Source organism: Oryzias melastigma, linkage group LG7 (genome assembly GCF_002922805.2).
Source record: "Oryzias melastigma strain HK-1 linkage group LG7, ASM292280v2, whole genome shotgun sequence".
NCBI classification, from domain to species: domain Eukaryota; kingdom Metazoa; phylum Chordata; class Actinopteri; order Beloniformes; family Adrianichthyidae; genus Oryzias; species Oryzias melastigma.
This window is the reverse complement of record NC_050518.1, coordinates 28128645-28143625: the sequence shown is the minus strand read 5'-3', so window position 1 is coordinate 28143625 and position 14981 is coordinate 28128645. Positions and strand designations below refer to the sequence as shown.

Genomic DNA, 14981 nt, shown 5'->3' with positions numbered 1-14981 from the left:
CCCTGCTCTACACAGTTAAGAGCAATGCAGATGAACGAGCATCAGGACACTGACCAGAGTTTTGTAGTCAATCTGCTGCCGGATGAGCTTGTCCTCGCTAAGAGAGTAGCGCGCCTCTCCTGTGATGGCATCAATGGGGCCCTTCTCCATCTGCTGCTTGATGGCACAGTACAGCATGAACAGAGGTTCTCCAGCACACTCCTGTGAAAACAATGAGCACGACTGTCACTTCACTCCAAAGGGAAAATGGTGATTGTTCACTCTGAAGGGGAAGTATAATGATGTGGGCTTGGTTCCCGTGGCCATCCTTTGGTTAGCTAAAATATGCTTAACTGACCTGTTACCACCAGGGATTTGGCTCCAGCGTTGACATTACTTCCACTACCGTAACTATTCAACCGCTTGAGCCTTCTCCATAACAGCAGCACAAAAGTGGAGCTCTGTTTCTCACGTTATTAAATGTCTACATTTAATTGTCTGGGCCTCCATATCCGATTTATGCAATCTTTGTGTCTTCTATATGAGTTTTTATATTTTTTACTATGTGCATCTTATTATTAGTTATATGTAATGTATTTAATTTATGTTTTGAGGTTTTATAACACCTGTCCTGGGACTACAGATGCCTTTGAGCTAATTCTGGCACATTGCAGCAATGCTTATGATGTGGACTGTCCCCGTGAAATAAACAAATCAATCAATAAATCAATCTGTAAAAATGAAGAAAACATTTTCTCTCTGGCCTTGGTTTGTTCAAAAGCTGCATTTCGTCATATAAAAATTTACCTAGTAAAACAATGTGATTAATATTAATTAATCAAATTCCAAAAGTGATTAACCGGAATAGGCTCCGGCACCCCCGCGACCCCGAAAGGGAAAAGGCGGACAAGAAGATGAATGAATGAATGAATATTTTTTAAATTGACTGACAGCATTAATAAATAAAAAAAGTTACATATGTACAGTTTTGTGTGTGATTTCATATTGTGATTATTCGCTGATATTAAGTCGTCAGCAAATACTGTAACTAAAAAAAATATATATAATAAACGTCATTCATTTTCTTCCAGTCCTTTCTTTTTAATCAATTCCTGTCCCTAGTTTTAAAATAATTGGAAAAAGGTTTAAATCTAGCTTAACATGATCTTTTTAAATGTATTTAAGTAAAAGTGAAGTTTTCGTATAAAACAGCTACAGTATCTATTAACTGACTAATTTTAACATGATATGAATGATTTTTACAAAATATATTGAGCAGATAAAAAAATGTTAAAAAGAAACAGATTCTAACAAAATATCAGAATTTTCAGGAGTTTTCAGGCAGTTGTCAAAGGTGAAAGACGTGGTGGTGCTTAAAGCTCAGCTCTCTTCTTCTAGAAGCGAAGTTACATAAATCTCTTCAGTGTCTTTCCGGTCAAGCTCCTGTAAGCAGACGCAGATGTTGTGCTGTGAGCAGACTTCCCGTTCTCCTCTCTGTCAAAGACACTTGCCAATCAATAGTGTCGTTAGTCATCACTCTGGCCCAAGAAAAACCCTCCAAGCTGAAGCAGCAGCAGCTCAGCGGGGACAGCGAGGACACATCTCTGCCAGGCCTCATCTTGACAAGAGTTTAATGATCGGCCGTGCGGCGCTCTGGGAGACGCTCGCTGGCTCTGTGTGGTGGAGATTCATGAGGTCCAGATCAGAACAAGGGCGGGTACTAATTTATCAGTCTTACCTGGATGATCACTTAACATCAGGCTTCTTTTTAGCTTCATTTTTTTAAATATTACTTATTTTGCCTCTTCATGACATCTGAGGTTATTTGACGACAGTTGTTTTTTTTTTGAGTGACTTTTCTTCCTTGTTCTATTCTTGTTTCATCAATATTGTATAACCCCGAATCTGTCATTGAGGAAATATTTTTAAGATGCTCTTTAATACGTTTATGACCTTGATGTTTATGTTATTGACCTGTAAATGTGATTTATTATTTTTTTTTTGTTTTTACATTTGACAGAAGCTCAAATAACTTCCTTATAAAAATGCTCTGTGCTGAACAGGATCATCTCAGTGCAGCTAGTAACCAATGTTGTTCAGCAAAAGATAATATGTGCTTTTAACTCACAAAAGAAAACTTTTTACCAAAGTTTTACTTTGCATATAAAATCTGTTCATTCTGGAGGTAGAGTTGATCAAACAAGACGTCTTCAGGTCAACAGGATGTAAAAATCTACATAGTTTATCATCTATGTGAACCTCAGACATCAATTTATACATTTAACTAATCTAAATTAAATAAATGCTAATGAAGTAATCCTTACTTTAAATAAATAACATTTATTTTTCTCTTATTTTTTTGTTTATCTCCCCTCTTTGTCCTCAGCAGTCTTCCACTGCTGGATTTTGTTATTTTAGTTTGAGGTTGGATCTTGGTAGTCTTAGTTTGTGGGCTTTGTTTATTTGTTTCCTCTAGGTAGTTTTGGAGCTGCCTACTCTGACGGTCGACATGTCTGGATCAGCAGTCTCCATGACGTATTTTATGTTTGTCTGAGGATCCACCATGGAGAGATAAAGGAGACACAAGTGGATCTGGAGCTGCAGGCTGCAGACTGCTGGTCTAAATTAAACTTTAAACCTACAGACATTGTGCCTTTGTGCACACTTGTTTCTTGAATACAGTTTACAGTCATAACACACAACTATCACTAAAATAGAAGTGAGGAAAAAGTCTGAAGAAGGGAAGAGTGAGTCCAATGACCTTAAAGTGGAGGAGGCTGACAGCAGAATAATGTTAGAACCAACAGCACACATGAAAGAGAGATCAGAGGAAGAAGAGATGTGAAGCTAAAAGAAGATGAAGAACACTGAAGGTGACGTGTGAGGTACAAGAGTACAACTGAGTTCAGGGATCTAAAGATCAAGAAAAAAAAGGTTCAAAAACACAGAAAATGGCTTCACCTAAAAGGCTTTGATGATAAGGTCTATGTGTAATGACTGATAAAAGCAGAAAATATGCGTGAAAAATCATTCTGCATTGAAACCCTTTTGTCTCCTATAGACGAGGACCATCAATCTGTAGAAATGAAAGGTGTAGATCGAAACGAGAGATGTTTAAAGGCTCACCTTAAGGAACTTATACAGCAGGAATGTAAACCAGTTGGTCAGCATCTTCTCAGCAACCGACTCCGTTCTAACAAGATGACAAAAAGCAGCAAAAAATACAACTTTTTAGTTTTAAAGAAACACATCCACTTTCATTTTTTCTATTATGTTAGTATGCACAATTTAATAAAAAAACTGGATTGAATTGAATTCTTCAGGAGTTGTATGATGTTTATTTATTATTTTGTTTATGAAAGCTTTTTAGAATGTTTTGAATTGTAGAAAAACTGACAATTTTTAGTGTGAAATTACAAAACTCTGGAAACTTTAATAAAATAGTAGAATAGTTTGAGTTATTTTTTTTTTATTTGAGATGTTTAAATGGGGTCAAAACATAATCAGCTTAAAGTGAATCAAAAACCAGATTGAAAATATGAAAAACGGGGATTGTACATTTAAAAAAATAAAATAAAATTTGAAAGCAGTTTTTATCTCAAAAATACACATTGAAAACTTGAAAGAATTACTGAAAATTTGTAAAATTAAGCTGAGCTTTTGAAAAAACAATAGTGTAAACTTGAAAGAAATGTTGAACATATGGGAAAAAAATTATTTCGAAACTTGAATTAAAAAAAGAGCTAAAACTGTTACAAATTAAAAAAATTTATTTGTGCTCTCAAATTTTATTTTTTTTGCTTTTCCCTGTTTGCTTTCAGTTCTCTGCTTTCAGTTTTAATTCAGTTTTCAAGTTTGCACTGCTGAGCTGATTCTGATTTTACATGGGGGCGGGGCTTAGAGCTCATTTTCAAGTTTTAAACTGCTTTCAAAATTTTTTTTTTCTCAAATTTACAATGTTTTTTTTTTCCATTTTTAATTTTGGTTTTCATTCACTTTAAGCTGATCCTGATTTGACCCCAAATGTTTCTTTAACATTTAAAGAAAACGATTATTTTCCGTCTGTACTGTATTAGGCTTGGTCAGATCTTGTCTGCAATGTCACAAAACAAGAACATCTAAAGGGTTCAGTTTGTCACTTTGTCTCAATGCTAAAATACATTTTCCAAAACAAAATACACTTTTTTTGGTCTCCTTGAGATTTAAATGTTAGTTAAAGTAAAAAATGGCAGTAAAGAGTTCTGTAATCTGTATTTGTTCCTCACCTCCTCAGCAGCAGTTTTGGATGGTTTTTGCTCTCCAGGTTTCTGTCTATCAGGTCAGACAGCAGCTGTTTCAGGACCCCTGTTGCATACTCCATCTCCCCCTGCAAGGCCGTCATGATCAGGGACGCCACATTGCCGCGATCCCGCATGGAGAAGGACCTGAAAAAACACAAAAACTTCAGCACAAGTAGGTTCCTACACACTCACAAAGCATCTTTGACTTTATTAATTCATACACATGTAAGATTGATTCATCATTTGATTATATTTTAGTTTACAGTCATTATTATATCATCATAACATACATACATTTGTCTTTGGGAAAAAACAGCCATTAAATGTTCATAAAAAAACTTTTTTTGTGCTAAATGCTGCTTTTTCTGCAAAACTTAACTTTGTGCATCATATATTTATATGTTACAACAAATATATAAAAAACATAAAACTGTATAGACGAAATCAATAAATAAATAGAGACCTCTGCGCCTCCAGGGTTCGTATGAAAGTCAGCAAAAAGTGCTTCTTGGTCAGCAGCTGGCCAAACAGCGTGAGCGCCTTCTCAACGTTGGCCTGGACCTGGAAAACAGCACAGAGGCAAGAGCCAGTTAGACGAGTCTCAGAGGGCAGAACCACGCACTTTTACTGACTAATGCAGGAGTAAGCAATTTAAAACACCTACAGACACAAACCACCCAACAGTAGGAGAATGTACAGTCATTTACACTCAGGGATGGAGCAGCTTTAGATTAGAATCCAGTTTTCAGCGTTTCCAAACTTCACTTGGTGTACTGCAGAATGAAGTTGTGCAGCTGGAAGTTTCATTCATGTTGCTTCTCACTGACTTTAAATGACATCAAAAGTTGCTTAAAAAAATATTTTATTGGCATCAATCATTTCAAATAAATCTATATAAGGTAGTTTGTTAGCCAGTCACATTTTTTGACGGAGGGAAATGTTTTCCTAATTTGTAAATTGAAGTAAAACTTGACGTTTGCATGTATAATTGCCCTTTTTTTTAATTAATTTATTTTGCTTTGTGTGAATCTTAACAGAGACACAAACTCCTGAAAGAACCAGCAGATAGTTGTTGGGAATTTTATTACAGATCCATATGGATATAGAAAGTTATGGAATAAATATTCTCATCAGAATCCAACTCTTTTTTTACATTGATTTTATGACACTGATTTTTTTATATATATATATTGCAAATGAATTTGTTTTCACTTTTAATTTGTCAGCAAAAATTTCACCTGCAGATGTGGTGAACTCTTCATGACCAAAGTCAAGCTGCTCTTAGCCAATCAAATTAAGCCCTTTTGATCACATGACATGATGATTTTTTTCTCTTAAACAGGGATTGTTATTGAACACAAATTACTAATTAAAAGACATTTTATTTTTGTTTAATTTATTTAAAAACTGGGTGAAATGTTAGGTTGATTGATAGCAACTATTGTGCCTCCCATCTGCAGAAGCTCTGGTTTAGTGGGAAAATGGCATCAGTAACCCGATCAGCTCTTTGGAATGTATAAAATCTTCCAAGTTAGTGTTTGTTTGGCAGTTTTCTTTAAATTCTTTGTTCAATGACTAAATTACAAAGCCAGGATCTTTGCTTAACTTCTCAGATGTCTGCCGTTTCAACAAACACAAACTAGGAGTGATTTTGGTGTTTAAATTCTGTGCTTTTTTTCAGACGTGAAATACTTGTATTCTTTTCAGTTTTGGTGTAAAATTCTAACCAATTATTTTACAATCCCAGTGATGAATGCGGACTCAAAATCCCGGAGGTGAAGTGAGAAAAAGTGTGTCCGTACATTTATATAGCCTAATAACACAAAACAATTGTCTCATTGGGGTTTATACTAGTAATTGTACAAAAGCAGAAAGTCATTCATAAAATATAAACAATAGCTGGTTGCTAAACTAAACTAAACAGACTAAGCTAAACTGGTTATCCCTGCCCTTAGACCAGGGGTTCCCATTACGTCGATCGCGATCGACCGGTCGATTGTGGCGGGTGTAAAAAACAAACAAGTGAAAATATATTAAGAAAAAAAAAATTGACCTCAGCTAAACACCGTCCTCGCCATGGTACATCACTTGATTGACATGCAGAATAGTCAATCGAACATCCATACATCACTGCACATGTGTGTTCAACTACACTAGACACAGTCTGCAGAGCCTTTTGTTGAAGAGTTTGCTCGCTGGGTCTCCGCTCCCCCCTGCAGCAGGTTTTATTGACAGAGAAACTGACCCACCCGTCCCGCCACTCCGCCTGCTGCCGGGTCCGCGGTCCTGAACGAGGGATCGGAGCCTAATCAAGCAGCAGTGTTGTTCAGAAGAATGCGTTTCTCAAGCCATGGCGTGGGCTATGTCACCACAGTCGGTTAACTACCGGTCCCGACACCCTTCATAAAGCCTGAGCGGGCGGCGGGGAAGCCCACCGCGTTTTCACTACTTTCAGTTTGCTTTTTATGATGGATCTGTCTATGTAAGCACACAAATAAGCGAATTTCAATATATATATATATATATATATATATATATATATATATATATATACATATATAATATACGTAGGTGTTTTGGGGTTTGTCTTCTCAAATGGAGCTCGCATGCTGAAAAAGTGTGAGCACCTCTGCCTTAGACCCTCAGAGAAGGAGGCTCTAAGGGCAGAAGACTCTGGCTACGTCTGAATTCCTTCCCCACTCACAATATAGAGCGTTCCCCATTGTGTAGCGCTGTCCAAATCTACAACTGTGAAACCCAGTCGTACAATTCTCTGCAAAGAACCAGTGTGCATCGATGCTCACTAGATTGGGGTCAATGCATTGCGTTTGAACATTATTTTTTTGCCAAAAAAAAAAAAAAAAAGCATTTAAGTTAATTTTTTAATGGACAACATAGTGGGTTCATAAATAGTTGTCGTAAAATGTTTGTATTGATTTAATTTTCACTTTGGGAAATCCGTGACGTCATATTCAATGTTTACAAGGATCGTGGTGAAATATGCGTTTACATCAACGTGTGTGAAAATAGAGATGCAGACTGTCAGAAAGAAGAAAATAAAGCATTTTATGTACATTCAAGTGCTCTCCTTCACCGTCTTAACGCTGCTTTTTTATACTCAAAAGTTTCCCGAGTCACCAGCTGATCCAGAATTCTGTCATACCTCAAAAAATATTTTAAAGATTAACACACAAACAAAACTTCACTTTAGTTGACACCTTGAACAGAAAATAGATATTATGTGTGCACTATGTCTCAGGAAGGGAAAGCCTGAGAGGAATTCACCATCAAACCTTCTTACGCCCTGTGTGAGTTTGTGAGTATGTCATAAATGACCAACATTTCCATAACAAAGCCTTTTCCTCTTACAATTGAGGAAGTTTGTATTTTTTATACATTTGGAGTGCCCAAAGTGGATAGTTTTTCTACTTTAAACAGAAAAAAGTAAGTTAATCTAACATTCTGACCCAAAACGAAAGTTTTCTTTTCCATGACCTTTTCTCTGTTTCTGTTGGGGAGCAGGCTTCACCGTGACTCTGAGTATTCCAAGAAGAAAACTGGATTTATAGTCATTGCGAAAATGATCCGTTTGACGTACAGAAGTGCAGTTTTACTGTGAAGTTATTGCTTTCTTACATAAGAACCAGTTTTTATGTACATTTTTTCTGAAGAATGAGCCTCAGTTTAGCAGAAACTCACATTAGGACTCTGCAAATGCAACAAGGGTCATTTTTCAAACAAAAGAGCAGAGTTAGAGGCTTGGTAGAAGGTAATTCTTCCACTCTGGTCACCTTTATAATATAAACCACCAGATCCGGCCCTCCAGGTAATTCTATTCGGCCCCCCAGATAATAATATTTTACTGTTATTTATTTTACTGTTATCTTGCGCTCATTTCTAACTTGTCTTATTTTGACAGAACATATTTTTATGGAGAGTAAAATATTGAAAGTTATTTGAGATTTAAGTTGATTTATTCTGGAATTCCTGCTTTATTATTATTTATAATTATGTTAAAAGGTTATGGTTTTAAAGTTTTAAAAATTGGCATTCTGCTAGCTTTATGGACTATTTTGGCATTTACTAAGATTATTTAGGCTGTTTTGGAGTTTAGCTAATATTTCAGCCACATGCTAGCTGTTTTGGGTAACCTAGTTTTTTCTTTTTAAAGTTTTTTAGGCTAATTTGGCTTTTAGCTAATATTTTAACTAGCCATCAGCTTAAGTGTTTTCAGTTATCAGCACTAGCATCTTCAGCAGCCAAATTCAGCGTTCAGCATAGCATTATCACAGGTAATGCTATATATCTAGTTCATAACTATGTTAAAAAGTTACAGATTTAAAGTTTTAAAAATGTAGTTTTAGAGTGTTCAATAAATGTTTATCCTAAAGTGTGTTTTGGATTTTGGCCCCTTGTCCGATTGAGTTTGACACCCCTGGTATAAACGTACAGTAGAGAAGTTGGGACCAGCAGGCGTTTCCCTTTGCTGTGTGCTGAGCAGGGACGGGCTCGTTAAACAGGGAGGTGAGGCTGATTGTCTGCTCGCCCCCCTGCTGCTCCGCTGTGTGATGGGCTTCATGTCAAATGATTTTACCCGACAGTTTGTCACGATTTGTCTTCTCAACATCAAAGGATAAATGGCTAAAAGCTCCTTTCAGCTGAATATCAATAATACAAATCATTATTTGTCTGCGGGGACGAATGCACTTTCACCGTCTGGACCCATACTGTGATTCTGAGACTGATTGTTCATCCTATTTGTTGTTCATTGGAACCCCCACCCTTTCCATTTGGAGAAATTAGTTGCACAATGTTTTCGTGCGAGTCATTGAAGCATCAATGCATTCATTCTGAAGACACTCCGACGAGCTGAAATCAGACAGAACGACAGAGATCTGTCTGTCAAACAGAGACTGAAGAAGAAGATAAAGAGCGCTGCAAAGGAGGAAGAGGCATTGGGGCATAGCTGCAGTGAGTGTGTGTGTGTGTGTGTGTCAGGGTTGGTGACAGAGGTGCACCCTGCTTGTTCTGCTGCCTGCCACTTGTCACTACTTATCAACAACACACTTCACCCTCAGAGGACGCCTGCCTGCGTGTCATTCACCTGCTCCATCTTCTTCCTCAGCCTTCGTCGACAGTGTCACCCTGTCGGTCTGTCCCTCACCCTAATTCCTCCTCCTCTTTTGTCTGTGTGCCTCATGTCTTACAATAACACTTACAGGCAGCCATATTTTCCATTTTCATCATTTCATCCCTGTGTAACCTCTACTCTTCCTTTCTTTAGACATGCCATAATAAAGTGTCTGGACCTCTTTCCAAAGTGCTAAATGAGATTCCTGGGCCTCCAGGGTGGAATCTGGGTGTGATGTGCGTGAACAAGACAGAATGAAATAAGTGAGAAGCAGATGGAGATGCATGTGCATACTACCCACAGTTTTTACCCCGTCATTGGATTACATCCCCTTCCCTGGGGGGACATGCACATGGACAGGAAGTCTAGACATAACAAAAGACGTAACCCTCTTTTACTCCAGCAACTGCCTTCGATTGTTCAGCAAAAGGTGAACTTACACTTCAGAGACCTTTAAAAGCTGTAGATCAGATCTGTAATGCAGGCTGTAAACTGAAAATACAGCTAATTCAAACTGGGACTAACTCAGGGTCCAACATGGAGGACAACTCAGGACATTACATCACTGCCACTACTGTAGAATAGAACACAAATGGTTCAGAAACACAAATGATGGCCAAAAGTTGGATGTTTTGTAAACGTGCAATAATCACAATTCATATTATTTATTGTGGCTGGGTTGATGAAATCAATTAATCGATTTGAACCGATTTAAGCTTAACAGATCAATAATCGATTCATAATATACATATATATCGATCTAGCAAATAAAGCTAAAGTCTGCTGGCTTGATGCTATTGTTTAATGGAATTTCCCATAGGACGGCTAATGGTAACACTCGGTCAACGTACACCTATATCGCTGACTAAATGAACATCTTAATAAATTCACAGCATGAATTTTACAAAGTCTTTTAAGGCATCACAGACTGGTAGTGAATAAGTAAAATGCGTTTTGTGAAAAATATCTTATTGAACTGTCAAACGCATATTGAACGATTCGGCTTTATATTGAATATTGTTGCTTCCCTAGTAAATACTATAAATATATAATGATCTGGAGGGCCGGATATAATTACTCCACGGGCCGGATCCGGCACCCAGGACTTGACTTTGACACATGTGCCCTACGGCTTCTCCCTTCCCCTATGTTTAGCCCTCCGAACAGAGATATATGGGGAACATTCAGGCATTTCTCCTACTTGATGATGTCATCAAAAGTCAGTGGTCAGCTACGTTAGTGCAGAGCTGCTAGCACTTGGAAATAAATATGAATGAAGGAAATTGTTCATTTCAAGCAATCAGGAATAATACATGAAAAACAAATTGATATCACATTGAATCACAAGTAGATCGGTTGAAAGGGAGTGGAAGAAAGCAAACTTATATAATCCCACCCCGACTCGACCATACCATCTTCTCTACATGAATTATCAGTATCCGGTTCAGGACTTAATATGAAATATTTATACACTACAATAATAAATTTAGGTTATATATAATTTTAAAAAGGACAAAGGGCTCACCACAAGGATAAGGCATTAAAAAAGATATTCAAATCCCTTTACAATCAGAGGGGTAGGGAGAAGCTGTAGGGGGAGGGGAAAAACTTCAGATTTGGCCTAAATCTTAAATCTGGATTAACAATTTTTCTATTTCATCCTAAAGGTTTGAAGTTTTTTACATCTTTTTTAAAATAACCAGATGCTGACAAACAGAGCAAAATTAAATCTGCATTTCCTGCCTTCTTAGTGTTAACGGAGTTTCAAAGTGTGGTATTTAACAGCTTCTGCTTTTTCTTTCCAATATTTGCTGTATTTGTGCAGCTAAAGCTGCTTTGGCTTTAAATCTATTTAAGTTTTTCCTCGGTATGTTTCTGCAGTTAAAATGTCCCACTTCACTGCATTTTCTGCAGTTTAAGGTAAACTGTCCGTTTTTAGTCATCCCGGGAGAGTTCCCCTAAAAACATAGCAATTTAAACACCTGGAGGGCTATAAAAAAAGGATATAAATGTGATTTCTGGATGAGAGTGATTAAATAAAGCTGCAAAAGGTCAAACAAATTATTTCCTTTCTCCAAAAAGTCAGCGCTCCAATCAAAGTCAATGGAGCAGCGCCGGCTCCTCCATCTTAATGATGCTGCTGATTACAAACAGCGCTGCCTGGTTCTGAGCCTCGCTGGAGAGTAGTTCATGTATATGTACAATTAATTCCACTTCCTTTGGACGAAAAGGTGAAATGTGTTCAGAATCTCACATTTACCATCTCAATTATTTACTTAAACAAGCTGCAGTCACAGAAGTCCAGATTCCTACTTTTCCCTCTTTGCACTCATCATTTCTCCTCTGAAACAGTGAACTTTTTGTATGCATGTTTGGCACACGGTGACCGTCTCCTCCCAACAGATTGGATTCATGTTGATGTGAGGACTTGTGCAGATTGGAAGCATTTTTGTGACAAGGATGGATTCACAACAGGTAGAAAATACAGGTTTCCTTACATCAGATTTCAGAAATCTGCACACGGTTCAGCTCAAAATGAGAAAACATTCAAATATATACCAGAAAGTGAGCCAAAGAGGTGATTTAGTAACACAAAATCTGATTTGATTCTGGAAAGGCACCAAATCAGTCACTCTCTTCTTAAAAAAAAATGTTAGTTTGTTAGTTTACCGCTCGCATCGGTCAAAGTTGATAACTCGTGGTTAGTTTGTGTCAGTTTAAGTTTGTTGGAGGGTGTACTGACCCGTACCTCCATCTCCTTAAGCACAGGGTGGTCCTCAATCCCGGGAAACAGGACCCTCATGGCGTAGGTCCGATAGTCCAGGAAGGGAATCCCGGCTCCGTCCAGTTCCTGGGTCAGCTCGTGGATGTCCGTCTGAAGCTCGGCAAAGGCTGCGGGCAGAAACAAGGCTTCAGAGGACGGTAGGATGATGGTTAGAAGGTTAGAGTCATCCCTGCGAGCAGACGGAATCTTTTGAATCTTGAATTCTCACATTTATCAGTAAAAGTAAAGAAGGTTCCGGGTCTCACAAAGGAACTAGACAGCAACACTAGGAGCTAAAGGTCAGGTTTTGATGAAGATATCACACAGAAGTATTTAAAGATGCAGGAAAGAGAAACTTTTTTCTGTCCACTCGAGCTATTTTTACCAGAAAAAAGCAGAGAATTGTAACAGATCCAGGACTTTTTCTGGGGTTGTTGCAGACTCTCTGTGGTTATTGACTGTGACTTGAATCATATTGATCTCTTCTGGAGGATCAGCAGTCTGTGCATTCACAGCAGACGGTCAGGCTTGAGCTGCAGTCAGAGCGGGAAGTGTTCATGGGTCTGGGTCCAGATATCACTGCCTTTTGGTCCAGAATCTCATGAATGGAATGAACGGCATATGCAGAGCTGCTGCTGCTGCTGACAAATTTAAAGATGCACAGCTTTTTTACAAGACTTCACAAAACATAATTATGTTACTTTAACTTTAACGTCATAAATGGCAGAAAAAAAGATTGTTTCTACTCTAAAGTGCTTTTTTCAAAGTAATTTTCTCTCACTTGTTACTGATGAGAGCCTGCATTTCTATACAAATCTATTCTGGTAAAATAAAGAATGAACTTTAAAAGAGCTAACTCATCAATAGTTCATTTACCAACAGCTATTTACACATTTAAAGAAAGTTTCTAAAATTCTCCAAAACAATATGGAAAGAAAAGATTTAAAGGCAAATTTTCTGAGACAATATAAAGGTGGTAATGGTATATGTTCAATACATTTATAACAAAAAGCATTTCGATACCTTTTGCTTTTAAATTCAACTCGAATCTGAATGATGGAAAAAAGCAGCAGAATAAAGAAAAGCAGCAGAAGACGCACTTCCTGGATAGGAAAGTCAATTAATTGCATGAGTGGGTGATTATTAAGAGAGTGGCGGATGAGTTTTCATGCATAATTTCCCCCAGCTGTTATTGGACTGTTTGGTCCACTGAAGAGATGAAAGAAGATGAGGAGAAAGCAGGAAAATGACAGAGGAAGTTCGGGAAGCAGAATGGTGACGGCGAACAGGAATTCAAAAGAAGAAAACGACAAAAGAAAAATGAAAAATACGAGAGAGAAGAAAGGGAAGACGAGGGCCGACTAGATCCTCAGATAGGAAACAAGCAATTTGAACCTGATTCATGCACTGGGCATCCACAAATCTGTTCAATGAATCCCAACGAAAAAGGAAACTGACTGAATTAGAACTTTGAGGTTCTTGTCCGACATTCAGATAAAAGACGAACATGTTTTTAAATCAGTTACAGAAACTTCAAAAAAACATTTTTTCTTTATAAAGCCTACAGTTATTTCGAACTAAAGTTGAAATGTTGCACCTGATCTTTTATTTGGGAGATTAAGCCAAAAAAATAAAAATAAAAATAAAAAACACAAGAATAACCATATTTAATAAAAGACAAACTCCTGTCAGTGCTCTGGACCGAACCGATTAAGGAACTGACTCCTTTTGGTTCTCTGATATGGAGAACTGTTTGAATCAGTTATCAGTGTATTGGAACAATGCTGCAAATCCAGGATCTGATTTTAATATGATGTGTTTGCAGCTGGATGCAGAAAAGTTCTACAGAGGGGTCAAAACCTCAATGAATTTAAGTTTCAAATTTCAGATAAAAATATATTTGATAGCAGAGCAAAATTAAATGGTCTTAATCTCTTCAAGAGCTGAATTAACCTCAAAATTCACAATAAACATTGAATAAACTAAAATAGAAACATTGTGAAGCTCAATTTATTACTAGACAATCTTCTTAAATACTTGTGATGACTTCAGGCCTACATGAAGAAGAGGAGGGTCCTGAAAACAGAGAAAGTTATATGATATGACATGAATGCTGATGAAGGTAAAGGAGATCAATAATGAATGCAGGTAAGTGTTACAGCATGGGGAAACAAAGGAGGCACTATAAAAAAAACAAAGACAAACCAAAAGGCAAAGTTGCCTTTGTGCCTCCTGAACCAAGCAGCCAGTCCCAGTCCAGCCGTATAAGGTGAGATATAGAAATAATTCCCCTCAGAGAAGTCAAATGTTCAGTCTGAGGCAAAGAAACTGCAAGTTTCAACATGAAACTTGCAGGCAAGTCCAAGTCCAGATCTCTGCCTGTCGTTTCAGATCCCTGTGGAACAAATTCAAATCAAGTTTCTGAGACACAAATCTGAAATTAAGTCAAAAAGACAAATGAAAAATGTGAAAATTCAAATGTTTTTGAAAGGCATGATGAAACGTAAATTCCCTCCAAACATGGACAGCTCCTGCAGAAGATGCAGTTTTCTACTGATTGGAGTAAATCCATCCAGGGAGATCAGCATGACAGAGCATGATGGGAAAAACGAGGAGGACATTTTGAACACCACTATTCATTAATACTGCAGGACAGCAGCTGCTAACTAAAGTGAAAGACTTCATTTTTGCAGAAGATAGAAGCTTCCAGAGAACTTTTAGAAAAAGCAGCAGTAAAAAACTTGAACCGCTTTACATTTTCTGCTACATGCAGTCGATATGGCTCTTTCTGAATCTGCTACAGTGAACTCAGAATCTCATGGATTGT

General features: G+C 37.5%; 1 protein-coding gene across 1 annotated transcript in view; it reads right to left on the bottom strand.

Annotated features, from left to right (window-relative positions):
• The window catches only part of plxna1a (plexin A1a), a gene marked incomplete in the record, with an annotated part of 315581 nt that overhangs the window by 13455 nt on the left and 287145 nt on the right, over positions 1-14981 (bottom strand). Inside the window, 5 exon segments of the mRNA XM_024293231.2 lie at positions 55-201; positions 3106-3172; positions 4245-4403; positions 4723-4820; positions 12140-12282. Of these exon segments, the coding sequence (XP_024148999.1) occupies positions 55-201; positions 3106-3172; positions 4245-4403; positions 4723-4820; positions 12140-12282 (614 nt within the window).